Here is a 23,559-nt window from a genome sequence, read left to right as displayed (position 1 = left end):
CAGGTTGGATAACCCCCACTCTGGGTGTCCCTGACTAATGGGAGCTGATCAGTCTCCCCTCCCCTCCTGATGGACGGGTCTGACTCGGACAGTGGCCCTGGGGCTTACCTGGTCCAACGGGTGGATCTGGCCAGCTGTCCCCGGTCTCCTATCGCTGGTCCAGCAGGGCGGAGACTAGCCGCAGCTGTCCGGGAGAACCCAGCCTCGGGTCCCTCGAAATCAGTGGGGTGCACCCAAGCCCTACGCTAGGCACTCCGCTGCCCTTCATGGCCCATCTCCGGTCCCACACCGGTGGCACAATGGGCTAGCGGGGTTCAGTTTCCCGGTCAGGGACCCAAATGTTGCGGAAGTTCTGAGGCGACCGAGAAACTCAAGCGGCACGCAGAGAGGTGGGACACAACACAGCTTTATTAACACCGGCAGGCTCAGCGGTATGGTTCCCAATGTCTGAGCACCCAGCTATGATTGGGGCGGATATTTATAGGCAAACTAGGGATTTTTCGCGGTATCGCATAGCTGATTGGCTCAGGGTCACACGGCAGTTCTTAAAGTTATGCGGAAGTGACTGAGTGGAGAAGTGCCAAGTCATTCTGGGGGGGTTCCTTATCTCAGTGAGGCGGCCATTTTGGGCTTTTCCGCCTCATCAGGACCCGCCGCCGCTGGCGAGGAAGAGGAGCAGATGGCTCGAGAACGCTTATTGCTCACGCCCTCGGTCCTAGGGCTGCGGGTCTAGCTGGCAGTAGGGAGAAACCACTGCTCACACACCAGGCGCTGGGCGCGGAACAGTGCGTGGGCGCGGAACAGTGCGTGGGCGCAGGTCCGGCAGGGCGGGGCAGGGCCGAGCGGCGCGCGACCCTCGGCGCGCTCAGGGAGTTACAGACCCGGGCGGCCTCTCTGGCCCCCACTCCCGCGGGCTCTATGACACCGCGCTGGCTCGCGGGACGGGGCGCGGTTGGTTGAGGGGGAGGAGACCACTCCAAGTTGTACATCTCGCGGTGAGCCTCGAGCGGAACTATCTCGCGAGACGTAGAAAGTAGCGCGCTTGCGCGTTGCAGTAGCGCCTGGTGGCCTTGGTAGGTCTCCCGACGGTTGTGTGAGGAGAGGCAATCTGTTCGGAGGCTACTGCGTTCTCTCCACAAGTCCCCGTGACTCGCTACCATGAGCAGCACCTTAGCCAAGATCGCGGAGATTGAAGCCGAGGTAATGGGCACAGGTGGCGCTTCACTCTCCTTCAGAGTGTTCCTCTTTAGGTAGTGTTGCTCTTGCCTATACTCCCTTCAGCGGCGTCAGGACCGGCCCAGCGTTCCTCGACTCCGCTCTTCCCGATCCTGCGTTCCCCGACTCCCCTCAACCTTCGCTGGATCCCCCAGACTCTCTCAGCCGCGTTCCACACCCCTGCTCCTTGGTTGGTACCCCGTTCCGTGTTCGGCTCCTGTCCGAACATCGATCCTCTCAGTCTTCCTTTTTTGAGAGCAACACAGTCCTCTCCGCCCCCCCTGCTCCAGCCCTGACCCACTCACGCACTCAGTATCTTTGATCATCTCCCAAAACCCATCCCCCTTTGCCCAATCTTTGAAGACCGCGTTTCCCAGAGTATTGGTCCCAGGAATGGATCTGGGATAACATCTGCAGTAGATGTTGATTCAATCTGAATTACTATGTGATTCTGTTGTTTGAAGTGCACAGAGCCTTTTAAAATCCCGAAAAGTGGTGACCTTACATCAGATCGTGCATGACAGGTACAAGCAATAGAAGAGGACTTCGCATCTGAGTTTTAGTCTGATCTGTGGGCGCTGATTGCAGTGACCTTGGTCATATCTCTTCTGTTTGGGCCTCAGTTGTTTGCTTTGTAATGAGGAGAATGGGGTGGGTAATGAAGAGGATGACTTTTCACTCTTTTTTATGTCTGACTAAAATGGGTATGTTGGCATCAGGTAGGATCTAGAAAAAAATCATTCCCAGCTCGGGGGGTGGGGGGGTTCATTCTAGGTATTTTACCCTGTAGGAACTGCTTCTGATTTATGGCTGTGATTTCCTTCCTTACAGATGGCTCGGACTCAAAAGAACAAGGCCACAGCACACCACCTAGGGCTGCTTAAGGCTCGCCTTGCTAAGCTTCGTAGAGAGCTCATTACCCCAAAAGGTGGTGGTGGTGGTGGGCCAGGAGAAGGTTTGTGTTTTTCTTCAAAAAAACCTTTTTTTTGGTGTAATTTCTGGCAAAATACTATAGGTGTATTGTTTAAGGTAATTTTAAAATTTCTGTGATAGATTTGTATTTTCTAATCCTTAATTCATGAGTTATATTTATTTAATTCTGCTGATTTCAAAGGCAAATGAATATTGTCTAAGTGATAAACTAGAGTTTTATGTATATACTGTTTTTTTTTTTAAGTTTATTTTTAAAAATAATCTCTGCACCCAAGGTGTGTCCCAAACTCAATATCTTGAGATCAAGAGTTCCATGCTCTTCCAACTGAGCCAGCCGGGCATCCTTAAGAATATCCTGTATTGATCCAAAATAGGTTTTCATTGGCTTACATGAATACGTAAATACATCAATGAGGTAAAAAATAAGTAAAGAAATTGATACAAAGAGAAGTGAAGGTGGGAAGAATAATTTGAAGCCAAGAGAGATAAGGTTAGGACGAAAAATAATGTCATAAAATCTATATACTTCCCAGAGGAGGGCCATGAATTTGGCTTCATTTGCAGACATTTAAAAAGAAAAAAAAATGAAAAAGAAAGAAAATCCAGTCATACAGTTCCTAGAGTTTGTAAGACAAAAAAAGAAACCCATTTTTATTTTATTTATTTATTTAATTTTATTTTAAAAAAATTTTAACTTCTTTTTTTACTTAAAATTAGTTTTTAATTCTAGTAACATTAACAAAGTGTTATATTAGTTTCAGGTATACAATATAGTGATTGATCAATTCTATACTTACTCAGTGAGCATCACAATACATGGGCTCTTAATCCCCTTCACCTATTTCACCCATCCCCCCCACCTCCCTTCTAGTGACCATCTGTTCTCTATGTTTAAGAGTCTAATTTTTTGTTTCTCTTTTTGCATTTGTTTTGTTTGTTACAGTCCACATATGAAGAAACTCATTTTTAAAAGATTTTATTTATTTGAGAGAGAGAACACATGCATACACACACAAACGGGGGTGGAGGAAATAAGGATAAGCAGACTGCACTGAGGGCAGAGCTCTGTGTTGGGCTTGATCTCTTAACCCTGAGATCATGACCTGAGCCAGAATTAAGAGTTGGCCGGGCGCCCCACCCATTTTTACATCCATTACTATAAAATGTTTGTTAAATACTATGGGTACCAGAAAGATGTATAACTGTAAGTGGTAGAGGAATAAAGTTTCTAAATAAATACTCCATTAAACAGTGTTGGGGCACATGAGTGGTTTAGTCAGTTAAGCATCTGCCTTTGGCTCAGGTCATGATCTCAGGGTCCTGAGATCCAGCCCTGTCTGGTTCCCTGCTTCTCCCTCTACCCCCCGGCCCCCCGCACTTGTGCTCTCCCTCTCTCTGTCTCAAATAAATAGATAAAATCTAAAAATAAATAAACAATGTTATTGCTATTTTGTGTGCTTAAGCTCTGGAGAGGTAAACTGTAGAAAGTTGGAGAAATATGTTCTAGATGGATAGACTGCCAGAATGTGAAAGGAATTTCATGAATCTCAACACTTCAAGAGATAACTTTCTTCTTTTTGATATTTATTGATGTTTTAGGTTTTGATGTGGCCAAGACAGGTGATGCTCGAATTGGGTTTGTGGGTTTTCCATCAGTGGGGAAGTCAACACTGCTTAGTAACCTGGCAGGGGTATATTCTGAGGTGGCAGCCTATGAGTTCACTACTCTGACCACTGTGCCTGGTGTCATCAGATACAAAGGTGCCAAGATCCAGGTGAGTCAGGCCTCAGGCCACAGACGGAAAGAAATCCATTCTTTCATTCATGTAAAAAGCACTTACTGGAAGCTCTCTGTATGGCAGACCTGATCTTTGATCTACGAGGCCCTTCCTGTCTAGCAAGGAAGATAGAACAGTACATAAAGACAGTAACGCAGTGGGATAGTGTTTGTGAAAACACAGAGAAAGAAGGAACTATTTTTTCACCCGAGGATATTGGGGGAAGGTCTGGTAAGAGTTAAAATAAGCTTCATGTAGAAAATAACAGTGCAGGTGGGTCTTGAAATTCAGGTAGAATTTCATCAGCCAGAGAGGGTAAAGGGCAATTTCAGGCAGCCATAATGGTAAATAGCTTGCTGTGGTACAAGCTGAGGCGTGGGACAGGAACGGTAGAAACTGAATCTGGAGAAGTAGGTTGGAGCTGAATTATGAAGGGCCTTGTGTGCCTGCTAAGGCAGTTGAATTTTCTCTTACCTGTAGCTAGGAACCATTAGAAACTTTTTAATAAAGAAATAACGTAAGATCCTTTTTATTTTTTGTTTTTGTATTTTTTTTTTAAGATTTTATTTATTTATTTGACAGACAGAGATCACAAGTAGGCAGAGAGGCAGGCAGAGACAGAGAGAGGAGGAAGCAGGCTCTCTGCTCAGCAGAGAGCCTGATGCGGGGCTTGATCCCAGGATCCTGAGATCATGACCTGAGCCAAAGGCAGAGGCTTTAACCCACTGAGCCACCCAGGTGCCCCTTGTTTTTGTATTTTTTGATGAGATCCTTTTTAGAAGATAATTCTTGTCTGTGAGGCCTAATGAAGTTGTGGCCTGAGAAGTTTTTCTTAGGTGATGGATTTAGGGGTAGCAAATAAAGAGTCCCTTTGGGCATAAAAGAAGGTATATGTAAATGTAAGCTTTAATGGGTCATATTCTTACTGGCTGCATAGCTGAGAAGGCAAGATTCTGAATTCTATGACATTTGAATTTAGGCCGGAGGTTCCCAGACTTTCTTGGCTCATAGCACCCTTAGTGTCTCAGCAGTTATTTCTTGACACCTTTTCTTGTCCCAGTAATTTTTTTATCATGCTCTAGGCCAAAAGAAATACCTAATGGTTCTGTTTGTTAGGTCCAAACAACTTAAGTATTTATGTCCTTACAGCCACAGTTATTTATTTACCGATAGGGTGTGTGCACTGTTGGGTACCACATAATTTCTCAAACTGTGGAATCAGACTGGATACAATCACATTTGTTAACCTTTTCCACATTGATTTTTGTGTGGTGCTTTTTTGCCACAGCAACTAATGAAAAATCTAACTTCTCAAAGATTTGGATATGACATAACTGAAAGTAATGTAGTTGGATGTAATGTTGAAATTGTGAGCTGTGTGGAGCTAGTAGTTCCTTCATTGTGTGACGTATATCAAGAATTACTGTTTCTCTTGGAAATTTAGAATATCCCATGCCACCCTTAAGTTCCATGTGGTGCTCCAGAGTCCCTTGGCTCATTATTTGGGAACTATTGGTGTAAGCATTTATTTTCCCCCCTGCTGAGCTACACAGTGAGTTGTGAGGTACATTTGTGCTTCTTTATTGATCTGAAGTAGGAAGGGACCAATGTCCTGGTGTTATATTCAATGGCTTTTTTTCCTGCCCATGCAAAGACCTTGCTGGGACATGGACCTTTCAGGGACTCCGTGTCCAAATGTATATAACAAGAATGAGGATGCTTGAGCATATCTGGACCACTTCTTGATGCCATCTGGTTTTAGAGTCTTGGTGATAATCACAGTTTTAGCAGCTCAGAGAATAACTTCTTCCTTGTGAGATGTTCTTGACACCTCTTTCAGAGCTTTTGAGTATATCAGAATAAAGAACTATTTAACCCTCTCTTTCCTTTTCTTTCCCACAAAGCATTCTTTTCATTGTCTCCTGACCTGTTAGGTTCCCACCGCCTCCTCCCCTCTTTTTTTGCATGATGCTTTCTTTTCTGCCTGTGCACTTTCCTTCTCCCCCAGCCCCCACCAACTTTAGAAACCAAGTTAAGGTGTGCATGACAGGATGAAAATGACCACCTTTGAATTTTTTTTTTAATGTTTTTAAAATAGCTGTTTTGTGGCAGAGTACTCATTATCTGTGACATGCATGAAGAGGTATACAAAACTAGAGCCATTTAATAAGAATTATAAGGAGGGAAATTTCTGTTTTTTTGTTAGGAAGGATGATGGTTTTATTTTTTATTTTTTTAAAGATTTTATTTATTTATTTGACAGAGAGAGAGATCACAAGTAGGCAGAGAGGCAGGCAGAGAGAGAGGAGGAAGCGGGCTCCTCGCCGAGCAGAGAGCCCGATGCAGGGCTCGATCCCAAGACCCTGGGATCATGACCTGAGCCGAAGGCAGAGGCTTTAACCCACTGAGCCACCCAGGCGCCCCAGGATGATGGTTTTAACAGTAAAGTTGCCTAAAAATGGAATGGTACCTCTTGAGGTAATAAATTACTGTGTGTGGAGATCTTTTAGGTAGTGACTGAACCACCACTTACTGGGGATGTTATAAAGCAAACTGATGTTATCACATAGGCCGATATTAGCCTGCAGAATGGATGTTCAGTTTTAAAAATTATGGGGCTTATTTTCACCTTCCTAGGGTCCCTAGGACTCCTGTTGTCCTGTGTAAATAATTGACTCGTACATTTAGCTGCTTTAACTACTAAAGGCATTTGAGTTTGAGTTAGTTTAATATTGAATTCTTAAAATCCTACAGTTTCGATTTAAAAAAAAAATACTCTTGTCTCTTGGTTGTAATATGAGATTCAGATGTGTGAAGCATGGGTTATTTTTTGAATGAAATTTAGTTGCCATGTCTACAGCCATAGCATCCTGATATTGTCTGAAATTTAGTTGCCATGTTTAAATAGTTTGCTGTGGGGTGCCTGGGTTGCTCAGTCATTAAGTATCTGCCTTTGGCTCAGCCCGCATCAGGCTCCTTGCTCAGTGGGAAGCCTGCTGCTCCCTTTCCCACTCCACCTGCTTGTGTTCGTTCTCTCTCTCTTTCTCTCTGTCAAATAAATAAAACCTTTAAAAAAAAAGTTTGATGTAACTTTAAAAATAATTTCTGTCAAGAAAAGTTAAATTAGGTTGTATTTTTACTTTCGTTAGGGCTTCAATGAATTTCCCCGTTTTCAGTTACGATAGAAAGCCTGTGCTCTTTTCTCTTAGCATAATATTCTCTCAGATGGCCTTTTATAGCCGTATTCTAGGTTTCAGAGTTTTAGATCATCCGATGGATTTTCTTTTTTGTGTTTTTGAGAACATTAGCTAGGCTCAGTATACACTTTTAAAGCCTTTTGCTGATATAATATATGTGTGTATATACGTATTTTTTTTTAAAGATTTTATTTATTTATTTGTCAGAGAGAGGGAGAGAGCGAGCGAGCACAGGCAGAGGCAGAGGGAGAAGCAGGCTCCCCGCCAAGCAAGGAGCCCGATGTGGGACTCTGATCCCAGGACGCTGGGGGGACTCTGATCCCAGGACGCTGGGATCATGACCTGAGCCGAAGGCAGCTGCTTAACCAACTGAGCCACCCAGGTGTCCCTATATGTGTATTTTTTTAAGCGGAAGTAATATATATATATTTTTTAGTAGACTGGGATTTACTGAGTGTTAGAAATAGATGGTAGAATCTTTGGGAGAGTTGAAGTAGACTCTAGACTTAATTTCTAGGAACAACTGATGATGATGTTCACACATCTTTATTGAGGTATAATTCACATACAATAAACTACAGATAAAGCATATACAGTTTGCTAAGTTTTGACATAGCTATATACTAGCGAAAACATCACCACAATCAACATCATAAACACACCATCCCCAAAAGTTTCTGTATGCCGCTTCCCTCCTGATCCCCTTTATCTCCAAGCAATTACTTATCTACATTTTATCACTACAGATTAGTTTACGTGTTGAGTTTTACATAAATAAGACCATGTGTAAATATAAATGTACTCTGTTTTAGGTGGCTTCTTTCATTCAACTTCATTATTTTGAGGTTCTCTTGTATCATTCATGTTGCTGCCGCTTATGTGAACATCCTACCTAATCACAGGAGTATTAGCAGGACTAGATTAACATTGATGGAATAGTCACTAAACTACAGATCTTATTCAAATTTTTACCAATTTTCCCACCAATGTCCTTTTCTAAGATTTTATCTGGGATCATCCTGTGTTGTGTTTATTCTTCCTTATTCTCCTGGCATGTGTGATAGTTACAGTCCTATCCTTTAAGACCTTGACACTTAAAGAGTATTGATTAGTTGTTTTGTAGAATATCCCTTAGTTTGGGTTTATCAGATGTTTTCTCACAATTAGATTGAGGTATTATGTATTTTGTCAAGAATACAATGAAATGATGGTGTATCCTCAATGCATCTTACAGGATTCATGATGTTATATGTCTTAATTGGTCATGTTGACGTCCGTCAGTTGGTGGTATCTGCAGGATTCCTCTACTGTAAATCTATTATCTTTCTTTTTTAAAATTATTATCTTTTGGGTACCTGGATGGCTCAGTGGGTTGAGGCCTCTGCCTTCGGCTCAGGTCATGATCCCAGGGTCCTCGGATTGAGCCCCGCATCCGGCTCTCTTCTTGGCGGGGAGCCTGCTTCCTCCTCTCTCTCTCTGCCTGTGTCTCTGCCTACTTGTGATCTCTGTCAAATAAATAAATAAAATCTTTAAAAAAAATATTATCTTTCTGGGGTGCCGGAGTGGCTCAGTCAGTTAAAGTGGCTGCCTTTGGCTTGGGTTATGATCCCAGGGTCATGGGATCGAGCCCCATATCTTGCTCCCTGCTCAATGGAGAGTCTGTTTCTCCCTCTCCCTCTGCCGCCGCTCTGCCAGTGTGCTCTCTCTCTCTCTCTCTGTGTCAAATAAAATCTTTAAAAAAAAAATTATTATTTTTCTTTTTGTAGATAAATATCTTGGGAGAGGTACTTTGAGAAGATACAAATCCTCTCTGTCAAACTTGCCCACTCATTTTAGCATACATCTGGATCCTATCTGTAGCAGTTATTACTCCGCTTCTTGCCTAACGCTGATTCTTTATTTTTCTTTCTTAGTACATGTTATTAATTAGGATTCTATTTGGAAGAGCTGTTTTTGATCTCATTTATTTATTCAATGATATGTATCAGTGTGGGCTTGTGGATATTTTATTTTATGGGTTATAATCAAGTACAACCATTATTTGTTACTCGTTTTGTTCCAGTTTTGACAATTAGGAACTCCTTCAGGTTGGCTCCTGTGTACTTTCCATAAGCCCCCATCTTTTTGTGAGTAATTTATTTTTTGGCATGACACGATGTTCCATGCTAATCTTTGATTTTTTCCCTGCTCCAGGACCGAAATCAACCACTTCTGAAGGAGCTCTAGTTTCTTTTATTGGAAAATGGTGTTTAGAAATCAAGAACTGGTGTGCTTATTACTTCCCATGTAACCTTGTAAATCAGTATAATTAAAGTTTCCAAGTCAGGGCTGATTTAGTCAACATAAATTATAAAAGGGTAGTTCAGTTTGGTGTGTTATATTAGTCTTAGAGGTGTAACATTATTTAGTGAAGAATAGGGAGGAGCTTTGAGTAGGAAGGAAAAGTTGAACTAAGCGCCTCCTGAATTAGTTCTTTTTCATTTTGGTGTATTTAGCTATTTAAAAAATTTATTCATCGTAAGTTATCTCTACACCCATCGGGGGGCTTATTAAGACTCAGAGATCAAGAGTCTTAATGCTTTTCAAACTGAGCTAGCCAGGCACCCCCATGTGGTTTATTTAATGTGAAGTATATTTTTATAATGTCAGATAGGCTTATAGCAAAGGCTGGTTTTAAATGTTTTGATAAACTGCCACTCTGTTTCTGGTCCATTTATGTGGATAATTCAATATTGGCCATATAGAAGACCCTTGATATTTGCAGATTTTATATATGCTCTTAACTGTTTTGAGTGGACTCTTTAAGGGTTTATAAATAATAGTTTGTTATTTTGCTGAGATGTGCTATGAAGTTGGCTTTTATGTTCTTATTGTTGTGTACATACACTATGATTTCTGTGAAGTTTTACCTTTACTGCATTTTCTGGGCAATTAAACAGTCATTTTCAACTGGGGACACACCAGAGTCACCTGTGGAACCTTTTGAAGTACAGATCAATATCTGAACCCTACATTGCCCTTCTAAATTAGAATTTGTAAGGATGGGGCTTGAATATCTGCATTTTTAATGGTTTTACAGGTGATTACTATGTGCTCGCCTGGTTAAGAATAACTGCAGACCCTTGGGGCTAATAATACATTATATGTTAACAAAAAAAATTAAAAATTAACAAATTGAAGAACAACAACAAAAAAAGAATGACTGCAGAAATTTTTGTAAATTGGATGATTTGCAAAGTTCTCAGTATGTATCACGTGACTATCAAGATTCAGCTATTATCCACAGTAAGGAATTGGTGTGGAGGCTCAGCCTTCTGAAAAGAAGAAGTGTATATATATACACATATATATATTTAATATATAAAATATATAAATATAAAAAATATATTTTATATACATATGAAATATAAAAAAATATATATATTTATTTATTTTAGAGAGGTGGTGGGGAGCAGAGGGAGAGAGACAGTCTTTAGTAGGCTCCACGCCTAGCATGGAGCCCAACATGGGGCTGGATCTCACAACCCTGAGGTGACCTAAGCCAAAATCAAGAATCAGATACTTAACTAACTGAGCCACCCAGGCACCCCTAGAAGATAATAATGTAGAATAATGGGTTTGGCCCTCAAAATGTGAGTTATAATCTTACTTGATTTATTAGGATTGTGATTTTGGGCAAATCACTTAACCTCTGTGAATCTCAGCTAATATCCTTATCTCAAGGTTGTTAGGCATTTTAAACTAGGTAAAATACATAAAAAACTTACTAAAAAGTATATAAAAAACTGACATTTAAGTGCATAGTAAAAATAATGTACACTCATAAAGAAGGTTGGATTTGGATCTTTTATACCTTGGATACTTGAAATCATTCTATTGGCTCAGATTTATGACTTCTTTTTCCCTTCTCTTCTTTATCCTGTCCTTAATCTTGCAGCTCCTGGATCTTCCGGGTATCATTGAGGGTGCCAAGGATGGGAAAGGTAGAGGCCGTCAGGTCATTGCAGGTGAGTGGTCCAGAGCCACCATCCTGGGATATCATCCCTTTATTGGGTACTGTTCCTTTAGTTGGGGATTCTTGGACTTAAGAGAGTTTACCACAATGAAGGGCATAGTTTTACCTGACTTCTTACTGGAGTAGGATGTCAGAACTTGAAGGGACTTCAGAAAGTAAGTCCACATCTCCATTTGAGGAGAAACACTAAGGACGGGAGAAGTGAAGTGCTTCAGTCCATTGTTGCCCTAGTTGTGGCTGAATTGGAACTAGAACTTGGGTTTCCTGACTCCCACTCATGCCTTTTCTTCTTTTCTTCTTTTACTTGAAGTAAAATATTATAAAAGGGTCATCATAAATTGCAACAATCTGCTTTTCCACTTTTCCTCACCTCCACAGTCATTCCCCATTGGCAACTGTTATCAACTCTTCAACTGTTCCTTCTGTTACTCACCTTCATATTTTCATATATTATGCTTATATTGCTATTTCATGATTAATTAATTTTAGATGTCATTTACTGGTTTCATGTTATGGTGGAGAATCAGCTCTCTTCTATACCTTTTTTCTCATTTCTTTTTTGAAGATTTTATTTAATTATTGAGAGCACGAGCAGGGGGAGGGGCAAAAGGAGAAGCGGGCTCCCTGCCAAGCAGGGCGTCCAGTGCAATGTGGGGCTCTATCCCGGGATCCTGGGACCATGACCTGAGCCAAAGGCAGTCGCTTGACTGACTGAGACACCCAGGTCCTCCCCATTTTTTTTTTTTCAATTTTAATTTTAAGTAATCTCTGCACCCAACATGAGGCTCAAACTTAGCAACCCCTAGATCAAGAGTCACATGCTCTACTGACTGAGCCAGCTAGGTGCTGCCCCCTCCTTTCAAATAAATTATATCACAGTTTTTAGTTAACTTACCAGTCATAGTTTACATTATCGTCTAATGAATATGTAACTTTTGTTCAATGCTAATTCTTTTCTCTTGAAGTCTGTTTTTAAAATTTTCATGGAATTAATGATTGTTTCTTTTTTTTTGTTTAATTTACTTTTCTGTGTTTGCTAGTATTTTTCAAGTGTTCTAACAGATCAAATGCCTGTTAGTCAGTATTTTCCTAGATAGTTAAATATAGCTCCAAATCAGTCTTACTGAGTCCATTCTTTCTGCACGACCCTGACAGTACCCTTGTATACCCTGTCTTCTTGCTTTAATCTGGATTGGTTGCAGCACTGTCCAGTAGAGGAAATGGTCTGACTCTGTGTTCTACATAATGGTAGCCCCTAGGCATGTGTAGTTATTGGGAGTGCTTTAAATGAGACTAGTGTGATTGAGAAACTGAATTTCAAATTTAATTTCATTTTAATTAGTTTAAGTAGCCCCAGGTGGCTAGGGAGTCTATTGGACAGTGCAGCTATAGTTGTTTTTTTTTTTTTAAGATTTTATTTATTTATTTGACAGAGATCACATGTAGGCAGAGAGGCAGGCAGAGAGAGGGGGAAGCAGGCTCCCCGCTGAACAGAGAGCCCCATGCAGGGCTCGATCCCAGGACCCTGGGATCATGACCCGAGCCGAAGGCAGAGGCTCTAACGCACTGAGCCACCCAGGCGCCCCAGCTATAGATTTTTTGCATGGCTATCAATCTGAGGCTTTCCTCTGTGTTTTTTTGTGGGCTCCCCTATTTCCTGTAGTCAGTGTCTTTTTTGGGGTCATTTTCATGTTTTCCTGAAGCACAATCTTTAGTAAACTTCCAGGAAAAGGATAAATGATAGGTGAATTTTTGTCTTTTCATGTTTGAAAGTATTTTTATTCTATCCTTATATTAAATTATTCATTTAGCTATTTATAGGATTATGTATTAGGATAATTCATGGATGAATATCAGAAACATTATGCTAAATTAAAAGAGCCAGGCACGCAAGACTATATTTTATATAATTCCATTTATATGAAATTTTTAAAAATGTAAACTAACCTGTGGTGACCACAGATCAGTGATTGGGAATCAAGGGGAAGATTGATTTCAGAGGTGATGGAAATGTTCTCTTACTTCCCTGTGGTGGTTATATAGGTGTATACATTTGTCATTAAACCATATGCTTAACATGGACACAATTTGTTTTTTTGTAAATTACACTGGTAATATATATGTAATATGTATATGATATATATGTGTGTGTGTATATATATATATATAATTACGCTGATAATAAAGTTGACTAAGAATTTGCCAAGCATACATTTTTATGTTTTTAGAATCTGTTTTAAATTTTTCTAAACTTTTTCAGGGATTTAGTTTAGTGCTCGGTTCTTACCTTCATTCTGACTTGTTTTTCGGCTAGTGTATCTAGAAGTTAACACATCTTCTAGATATGCCAGTGGAAAAATGAGGCATACATTGCAAATTGATTTCTGGCATAGACTTTGTAACCTTAAGAACTTCATGTATGTCTGTGTATTTATAAAAAAAAAAAATCCTTTGTCTTAATGGAACTCCACTGCCCCCCACCCTAGCCAGCTTTTGAGTATTTGGCTTAGTTAAGTTTTCAGTGAACTTTGCTTGGATATAAATTATTTTTTCCATTCTTCAGTGGCCCGAACATGTAACTTGATCCTGATTGTTCTGGATGTCCTGAAACCCTTGGGACATAAAAAGATAATTGAAAATGAGCTGGAAGGTTTTGGCATTCGCTTGAACAGCAAACCCCCCAACATTGGCTTTAAGAAGAAGGATAAAGGAGGCATTAATCTCACGGCCACTGTAAGTGGAGATGATATGGGGCAGGCTGCTGAAGGGACTGGGGTCAAGAGTGGATTGAGGCACAGGGATATTGACCTTTGGAAATTACCTGGCTTCTGCCAGCCCTAACAGAGGTAGCACAATGACCTGAGGTAACACAATGACCTTCTAACTTTCAGAGTAGGACAAGAATCAGTCTCAGACTTAACTTCATTTTTTCTTTTGGGTTATTTATTTGGTGTGATATGGGAGTATAGACCAGTTTTATTTTTATTTTTATTTTTTTTCTTTATAGACCAGTTTTAATGCTTACATGAAGTAGGTGGTTGCTAATGTGTTTTCATTCATTCAGTGCAGGTTTATAGGGTGCCCACCATGAGCCAAGCATTGTTTTAGGCTCTTCTTGGGCAGAGGGGTAGGTTGGAAGAGAGAGCAAAATAGGCAAAAATCTCTTTCCTTACATTCTACGTGGAAAAGTAGTGAACAAAATTAATGAGTTAATATAATATATTAGATGATGTTAAACCTAAGGACAAAAATAAACTAGGAAAAGGGATGGAGAGTGTTGGTGGGAGAATTGACTAGAGAAGTCTTCACTAAGGTAACATGAAGGTGTGAACAGAAGGTCTATCTTGGGAAAGAGCATTCCATATAGAGGGAATATCCAAGTGCAAAGCCCTGAGGTAGAGCCTGCCTTTGGATGTTTGAGGAACAGCAGAGTGAGCAAGTAGGACAGTGGTAGGAGATGAAGTCAGAACATATGTGCTTTTACTTTGTAGGAGATGGTTAATTCTTGGTTGGTTTCCTATCAATGGAGTGAACATGATTTGATTTAGGTTTTGGTGGAATCAGCCTAGCTGTTTGTTGAGAATAGATTGGATTGGGTTAAGAACAGAAGAACAGAAGCAAAGAAGCCATTTAAGAGTTTATTGCAATAAGCCAATCAAGAAGTGATGTTTCTCGGACCAGAGCTGTAATAGTGGGAGAGATGAAAAGTGGTTGATTATCAAACGATTTTGAAAGTAGCTGGTAGGACTTAACAATTACTAAAATGGTAAGACTTTGGATAGGTTAAGATTGGAGGGGTGGGGAAGATAAGGGTATTTAGTTTGAGATGCTAGACACCCAAATATTATGATCAGACAGGCATATGAGGAATTATCTAGGCTGGAGGTATAAATTTGGTGAAAAGCAACTCTAGAGCCATGAACTCATCTGAGATAACTAGGAAAAGAGTATAAATAGAAAAAGAGGTTCAAAGATTGAGTCTTATGGTCCCCCTCCAGTGATTATAGTTTGAGAGTTGGGAAGAATCAGCAAATAAGATTTTTTTAGACAAAGGAGGAAAACCAGGAGAGTTTGGAATCTGGAAGTCAAGTAAAAAAACTGTTTTAGATTTCTATCCACTTCTGCTTGCTTCTGATTATAGAACATTTAACGTTCAGAGGTCCAGGTGATATGACTAGCACAGAGTTAAGCTGTCCTGCCCAGAAGATCTTTCTCATTATCTTGTTCTAATGTTTGAATTTGACCATTTAGTATTCTTTCGTGTGTGTGTGTGTGTGTGTGTGTGTGTATGTGTGTAAACATTTAGTATTCTTTATTTGTTTGCTAAGGTTACCATAATAAAGTATCATCGATCGGGTGGCTTAAACAACAGAAATTTAATATGTCTTAATTCTGGGAGCACTAGGTATCTGAGATCAAGGTATGAGCAGAGTTGGTTTCTTCTGAGGCCTCTACTTGGTTTGTAGATGGCTATCTTCTCCCTGTGTCTTCACATGGTCTTCCTCTATATGTCTGTATCCAAATCTCCTTTTCTTCTAAGTATGTCAGTCACTTGAATTAGGGTTCATCCGTATGACCTCACTTTAACTTAGTTGCTTCTTTCAAGATGCTGTCTTTAATCCTAACAGTCACATTCTGAGATAACTGGGGTTAGGAGTTCATATGAATTTGGGTGGGAGTGATTCAGTCCACAGCACCTTCACTTGAGTTTGGAAAGATTATTAGTTTTCAGGTATTTCTTGATGAAAGTCAGTTACTCTTACCCAGAATAACAGATTTTAGAAATGAATTTGTACTTTAGGATTATCCAGGTATGATGATAGGTACTTTTGGGAGATTTTTTTTTGTTCTGTGACCAGTTACTGTCTGCTGTGCACATACAGTGCCCTCAGAGTGAGCTGGATGCTGAAACTGTGAAGAGCATTCTGGCCGAATACAAAATTCACAATGCTGATGTGACGCTGCGTAGTGATGCCACAGCGGACGACCTCATCGATGTGGTGGAAGGAAACAGGTATGACTAAGTGTACAGTCTGGTGCCCAGGTTTGAATTTGAAGTCTTGTAGGAGAAACAGTATTGGATTATTAATCTGGAAGACATTGATTCTAACTGGCTGCGCTACTATCTCAAATAATAGTGGGCCTTGGTTTTGTTAGCTATAAATCGAAGGGTTGGTTTTGATTTCTGACATTCTTTTTTGGTCTGAAATTTGATTATGATGGTCAAATTCTCCATTTCTGTTACTTGCTGTGAAGTAGGCCGTTCCCTAAGCTGTGTCATATGATGGTGGAAGAGAGTAGTTCTCAATCTGCTCTCTAAGAATTAATCCATTTGAGAAATCCTATAGGCTATTGTATAGAACTCAGAGCTTGCTGGGCTGTATCTGTTCTTTCTAAGGGTAACCTAAAAGTATGTAGCTGAAGCCCAATTCCATGAAAAATTACTATTAGTATTTTAAATCAAATAATAATTTAAGCCACTGTTAAAATTTTTTGGCATTTGAGCATAATATTCTTCAGGTGCTTTCCTATTCATTTGTTCTTTTTTATTTGATGGATTTATTTGATTCTCATTTGAAAACAAAGGCAATTCTTTGTGTTAGGCATCGTAAAAGTGCAGGCAATTGAAGCCTGAAAAGTTGTGGCTTGCTATAAATTATTAGTATCTTTAGCTGCTATATTGATATGGACATTAGGATTGTGACATTGTTAGTTGTTATGTTTTTTATTTTAAAATTTTCATGAAATATATTGTTAAAATATATTTACACTTACAGTATATAAAACAGCTTTGTGGGAAATTGACTCTCAGAGTTGCCCAAGGGATTTAGATCTAGGAAGTGACAGAGTTGGGAGTAGATTGAGTCTGTGATTACAAAGCTTGTGTTCCTTATGATACCTCTCAATTAGCTGCATGGCTCAGACTTGGGCCTAAGTTTTATTACTTCTCAACTCATAGTTCACTTTTTGGGTATTCTACCTTACTTTGATAGGAAGCCTTTTGGGGGGTGGGGTTGAGGGGTTGATCTGACTCTTACATTTTCAAGTCTATAATTTGGGGTCCTGGGTCAGGGGATGCTGATAATCACAGAGAGTCTTGTCAACAGCTCCAGACTAATGTCCTGTTTTTCTTTTACTTCTGTAGAGTTTATATACCTTGTATCTACGTGTTGAATAAGATAGATCAGATTTCCATTGAGGAATTGGATATCATCTATAAGGTGCCTCACTGTGTACCCATTTCTGCCCATCATCGCTGGAATTTTGATGACCTATTGGAAAAGATCTGGGACTATCTGAAACTAGTGAGGATGTAAGTCTTAGTAGAAAGGGTCATATTGCTCTAGGAATTAAACCAGACTATCCTAAATGGATACTGTCTGAAGCTCATTGACATAATTTGTCTCTTTTCGGAGATATAAATAAGTAAATTTCTGTTATCTGCTAGGCCATCTTGAGGACACTTTCTTCCTTAATTGGAGGTTATCTGTGTCTGATCTTTTCAGGGGTGATGGAGGGTTGATTTGCATTTCATAAATGGAACATTCTAAGAAGTAGGCAACCTCTGCTTCCTCTCTGTTCTAGTTACACCAAACCCAAAGGCCAGTTGCCAGATTATACATCTCCAGTGGTGCTGCCTTACTCTAGGACTACAGTGGAAGATTTTTGCATGAAGATTCACAAAAACCTTATCAAAGAATTTAAATAGTAAGTATCATAGGCATGTCATGCCTTCTTTTCCCTATGAGCTCCTGATTCCCATAACTAGCAATTCTTGGGGTACCATTAAAGAAAATGGCTTCAGAGGAGCTGCTAAAATGCTTGCTTGGGTAGAACTCTGCAGTGTCTTCCTAAAACCATGCCAGGTTGGAGCAGGAAGTGCTCTAGAAGCCTTGTCAGGTCAGGTGGGCTGACAAGAATGAACAAATGTTAATTCTTCTTGCCAGCATCTTACTGGCCTACAGTGGGTACTGAGACCCCTTCTAAACCTTAAGCATGCTTTAATGCCCCTAAATCTCCTTCATATACTTTCATTGCTGATACAGGCTGAAAAAAACAAATTTCTGACACCTTATTTTGAGCTCATTGAGTTAATTTTATTTACCTTAATTTATTTTCCTAAAGGTTTATCTGTGAGAGAGTGTGCATGTACATAATTGTGTGGGGACGGGGCAGAGAGAGAGAGAATCTCAAATAGACTCCTTACTGAGTACGGAGCCTGACACAGGGCTTGATCTCATGACCCTGAGACCATGACCCGAGCCTAAACCAAGGGTTGGATGCTCAACCAGCTGAGCCACCCAGGCACCCCTGAGCTAATTTTAGACTTACAGAAAAGTTGAAAAAATAGTACAAGGAGTTTCCTTATATCCCTTAACCACTCTTCTGACATTATCAGCTCACATAACCACTGTAGAACAATTTTTGTCTATTGGTTGGTGAATGGATAGAAAGATGTGTATGTACACACAATAGGATATTATTCAGCCATAAAAAAGAATGAAATCTTGTTATGTACAACGACATGGAGGGAGCTAGAGAGTATAATGTTGAGTGAAATCAGTCAGAGAAAGACAAATACCATATGATTTCACTCATATGTGGAATTTAAGAAACAAATGAGCAAACGGGGATAAAAAGAGGAAATAAGAAACAGACTCTTTAACTGTAGAGAACAAACTGATGGTTACCAGAGGGGAGGTGGTTGGGGGAATGGGTGAAAGGGGTGATGGGGATCACACTTAATATGTACACTGGGTGATACATGTTGAATCACTATATTGTACACCTGAAACTAATATAACACTGTTAACTGGAATTAAGATAAAAATTAAAAAAAAATACTTGTTTCTGATCCTGCGAAAGAGTGAAGACCTTTATCTTGCATTCCTTTTATCCAAAACAACTATATTCCACGTGCAGGTGCTAATTTCCACTAACCTTAGACCTTCACATTTTGGCATATACTTGAATCAGCGAAGGAGAGTCTTGTGAAGTTAGATTAGTTTCCTTTTTCAAACTTCATGGATTTCTATATAAATCTTGCCTTCCATGGTGGCAGAACACTTTTCTAAGCCTCTAGAACTGTAAGTTAATGAAGGAATTAAATGAGAAGGGAGAAAAATATTTTGAAGAAAAGACATTTCAAAGCAAATAGAATTTTATTTGGTAACTATTTTCCTGTTTTGTTTTTTTTTAATTATGGAACAAATAACATTTTAACCATCTTAATAGAAAAAAATTTCAGCTTCAGGCCTGCTAATTACAACGTTTGTCCTTGTTGCATTCGGTTTGTGTCCTTGAATACAGGCACATGTCCTTTGATCATTTACTATGTGTTTTTTGTGTTAAAGATTCACATAATCACATTTTTCCTATTTATTGCTACTTTACATAGTTTTCTTGTCTTCACACACAGACCTTTCCCTTTTAATTTCTTTAGTCCAGGATTCATGATAATATGGTCTTTGATATGTTTTGCTGCATTGCTCCAAAAGGGCTGGACCTATTTACATTGCCATCAACAAAATGGGAGGCACTGCTGTTACTGCAGGCATTGAATATGATTGTTAAAAACTAGTTTTTTGGGTGCCTGGGTGGCTCAGTTGGTAGTATCTGCCTTCAGCTTGAGTCATGATCCGAGGGTCCTGGAACTAAGTCCTGCATCAGGCCCCATGCTCAGCAGGAAGTCTGCTTCTGCCTCTCCCCTCCCCCTGCTCATGTGCTCATGTTCTGTCTCTAGCTTGCTCTCTCTTTCTCAAGTAAATAAATAATCTTGGAGTGCCTGGGTGGCTCAGTTGGTTGAGCAACTGCCTTCGGCTCAGGTTATGATCCTGGAGTCCTGGGATTGTGTCCTGCATCAGTCTCCTGGCTCAGCAGGGAGCCTGCTCCTCCCTCTGACCCTCTCCCCTCTCATGCTGTCTCTCTCTCTCTCAAATAAATAAATAAATAAATAAAATCTTTAAAAAATAATAATCTTTATAACAAAAAGACAAAAAAATAGGGGCGCCTCGGTGGCTCAAATGGTTAAGCGCCTGCCTTCAGCTTAGGTCAAGATTCCAGGGTCCTGGGATCGAGCCCTACATCGGACTCCCTGGGAGCCTGCTTCTCCCTCTCCTTTTACTGCTACCCCTGCTTGTGCTCTCTCGCTCTGTCAAATAAATAAATAAAATCTTTAAAAAAAACAACTAGTTTCCTAGTTTAAGATTATAAAATAGTTACCTTGCATTTACCTTATTAGTGCATTGAAAATTTTATGTCTTACAAATGCTTTTGTATTGTTCCTGTTACCTATTTTTTGTTTTTTGTTTTTGTTTTTTGCAAAGTGAAATCTTATTCAGTGATTTCTTTTTGGAACATAGGTTATTATTTTTTTTTTTTTTTAGATTTATTGATTTTAGAGATTGGGAGAGAGAGCACATGCTTGGGGGTAGAGGGGCATGGAGCCCTATGTGGGGCTCTATCCCACATCCCTGAGATCATGACCTGAGCCAAAATCAAGAGTCAGATACTTAACCAACTGTGCCACCCAGATGCCCCAGAGCATAGGTTTTTAAAGATGTTTTGTTGCAAAGGCAACAAATGGTGTGGCCACCATTTTCTATCCCTTGGTACATAGTTCTTAGCCTTTGTGAGGCAGGTCTCAGTGTCCATCACTAACATAACATATTTTTAGTATTGGAGGCCTATAGATAAAAAAAAAATTTGCTGGCTCAGTCTTCTTCTCCCTCCGCCTTCTCCTGTGTTCTCATTTACTTTCTATCTTTCTCCCTCTTAAATAAATAAATAAAATCTTAAAAAAATTACTTTCATAAATTCCAAAAAAAAAAAAAATTCTGGAGAACATACCAGTTATGGTGTCTTGGAAGGGAGAGAGAATCTTCCTAGCAAGGCTAAGGAGGGAGGTCCTATATTTCTTAGTACCCACTGATGGCTTAAATAGACCCAATAAAAATTGGTGTTCTGTAGCAATCTATAACGGACACCGTAAGAATTTCTAATCTGAATTATTTCAGAGTATTTTTCTATAATCCGTGCTTGCTTCTTTTAATTTTAAGCTAGTCTTGTTATATTTCTCATTTGTGTTTTTTCTCTTTGACTTTCCTAAATTGACTCTGGAACAAGAGGAACCACACAACTTCCAGAAGTCTTTGCCACTTTGTATGTGAAGGCTCCACTGTGCCATACTGGTGGGGAAGCTAATGCCTATGGGCTTTGAATGTAGTCATTGACTGGGGTGAGGGGATGTTGCAAGCCTATGGTTCTTAAGAGGTGGAATGCTAAATCTAAGCAGAAAGGTGGCACCCTGGTAGCTAGGGTAGAAGCTAGGTGATTATTTACACTGACTTTTTTTTTTCCCCCCTTCCATACAGCGCTCTGGTCTGGGGTCTGTCTGTGAAACACAATCCTCAAAAAGTGGGTAAAGATCATACGTTGGAGGACGAGGATGTCATTCAGATTGTGAAGAAGTGAAACCTTCCCCTCTGCCCATCTGCTGGGCCAACCATAGCAGCTATTCCCATAACCAAGCACCCTACCCCAAACCCTTTTGAGCTTTGGCAGCCAGTGGATCAGGATTTAGGGGAGGGAGATGAAGGCATCCAAGCTGGAACTTTACTTGTCTTAACTTGGTGTCACCTTGTAAATTAACTGCATAAAGGACCTCATAGGCCAAGCCAGCTATGTGCAGTTCATGTGTCGTCAGAATTTGTTTTGGGTTGGACTGAATGAGGACGGGTATGTACTGTGAGGCATCTGCAGAAGGGGTGCTTGGGAGCTTGGTCTTAAGTGTGGAATGGATCAAAATGTGACTACAACATCTTATTTGATGTTTAGTCATGGGAAACCCTTCCAACTGGATGTGGCCTTCACTCTTTTCAAGTAGTCTTTCGCAGGTGATACTGGAAAGAGGAAGGACATGATGTAAGTTAACTGATAATTCTCTGCAAGGCTGGTCAATTTGGGATATAGTGTCATGTGACAGTTGAGTAAAGTACTCTAACCAGATACATCAAGAGTTTGAATTGCATGGCCACTTCTAATTAGCTGTGAAACCCTGCATAAATTACACAAGCTTTATAACTGTCCCATTTCCTTATGTAATACGGAGATGATGAGAGCACTTACCTTCTAGAGTGGAGACTGTTAGTATTAAGGGAGATGGTAGTTACAAAATACTTAGTGTAGTATCTGGCATAGAAGTACTTAGTGAATGTTGGCTGTTACCACTGGTCACTTTCCTTTACTTGAGCGGAGCAGGTTTGTGTATATGTGTATGTATGGAAGTGGGATGTTATAAGGGAAGGTGGGGTCAGGACTACTTGGGAGGGTACTGAGGACATAATGGGAGGTTTTGGGCTGGGAATACAGGGATATAAAGGGATCATCCTGGTACTAGTAAATTCATAGGCAAAAATCTTTGTGTGGTAGACTGGGTTGGTGGTAATAATGGCAGAGGGAGGGTGTGGTTATGTAAGTGGGTACACAGAAGTCTAAACTTGGTAATTGACTGACTTCCTCTTTGGTGAAAAAGAAGTCAAAGATTATTTCAGTATGGATTACAGGGATGATAGAGAAGGGTAGTCCCTGAGAAAATCAGGAATGGAAACAGATTTGCAAGAAGACAGTTTGATTTTTAGATGAAGTGAGCTAGAGCTTCTAGCAGGTTGTGAGGGATGGGGATGTGGGATTATCCACATCAGACTCAGCCTTTTCCAGAACTTGTTATTCATGCTACCTTAGTAACAGTTGTTTCTCTGATCATCTTTCTGGAGCTTGGGCTTAGCATTGTCTCCAGACCCAGGAGATATGCCTGGTATCCCAGTAACTTTGCGGGATACAAACTTTGATATCACTGTTGCATTCATGATAGGTATCAGACCAAAATCTGGACCTACCCCCAGCTCTTCAGAGAAACATTGGCTTTCTGAGCTATGGGATTTCCAGCAAGGTTTGCTCTCCAGCCAGAGCAAATACTGGATTTCAGGGAAATCCTCATGTTCAAATTCATGTCATTGAACAAGGATTTAGCACTGCCAGAACTTGGGTAGAAGAGGTTGCTGAAATCTAGTTCATCAAAGACCTCAGGATGTCCTTTGAACAGGCCTTGCTTCCATCATTCAGCATCCTCCTCTCCGCCTATCACTGACCCCCTGATGCTTGAGGAGAGCATTACCCTACCATTTTCCTTTCTTTCCCTTTTGGGCTTAGACTTAAGAGTTCTGGGAGAGGAATCCTGTCAGGGGAAGGGCTGCTAAGGAGAGGCATTCCTTTAGTAAAAGCTTTCTCTTAATGGACTCCCAAGATTACAATGGTTTGGCTGTCACAGCATGGCTCGAATTTCCTGTATGGTTACACATTCCATTTCTTTTGTGATTTTTTATTTTTAAAAAAATTTTATTTATGGGGCGCCTGGGTGGCT

General features: G+C 40.2%; 1 protein-coding gene across 4 annotated transcripts; it reads left to right on the top strand.

The window, feature by feature from the left end:
* The first annotated feature begins 200 nt into the window (after positions 1-200).
* Positions 201-21,817, top strand: DRG1 (developmentally regulated GTP binding protein 1). 4 transcript variants are annotated; one of them, XM_080821787.1, is made up of 9 exons: positions 201-389; positions 2,047-2,170; positions 3,748-3,923; positions 11,061-11,130; positions 13,702-13,871; positions 16,022-16,152; positions 17,284-17,451; positions 17,724-17,846; positions 21,512-21,817. In XM_080821787.1, exons 2-9 carry the CDS (start codon positions 2,047-2,049, stop codon positions 21,609-21,611), a joined length of 1,062 nt encoding a protein of 353 aa, XP_080677913.1. In that variant the 5' UTR covers positions 201-389; the 3' UTR covers positions 21,612-21,817. The 4 variants fall into 4 exon arrangements, with proteins under 4 accessions (XP_080677913.1, XP_080677912.1, XP_080677910.1 ...); XM_080821786.1 differs by having other exon boundaries at positions 213-431; XM_080821784.1 differs by lacking the exon at positions 201-389 and adding an exon at positions 588-1,200.
* The last annotated feature ends 1,742 nt before the right edge of the window (positions 21,818-23,559 follow it).

The sequence above is a fragment of the Martes martes genome (assembly GCF_963455335.1).
Source record: "Martes martes genome assembly, chromosome: 13".
Classification (NCBI taxonomy): Eukaryota; Metazoa; Chordata; class Mammalia; order Carnivora; family Mustelidae; genus Martes; species Martes martes.
Note: the sequence above shows the minus strand (reverse complement) of the source record. Positions and strands in the feature narration are given on the sequence as shown.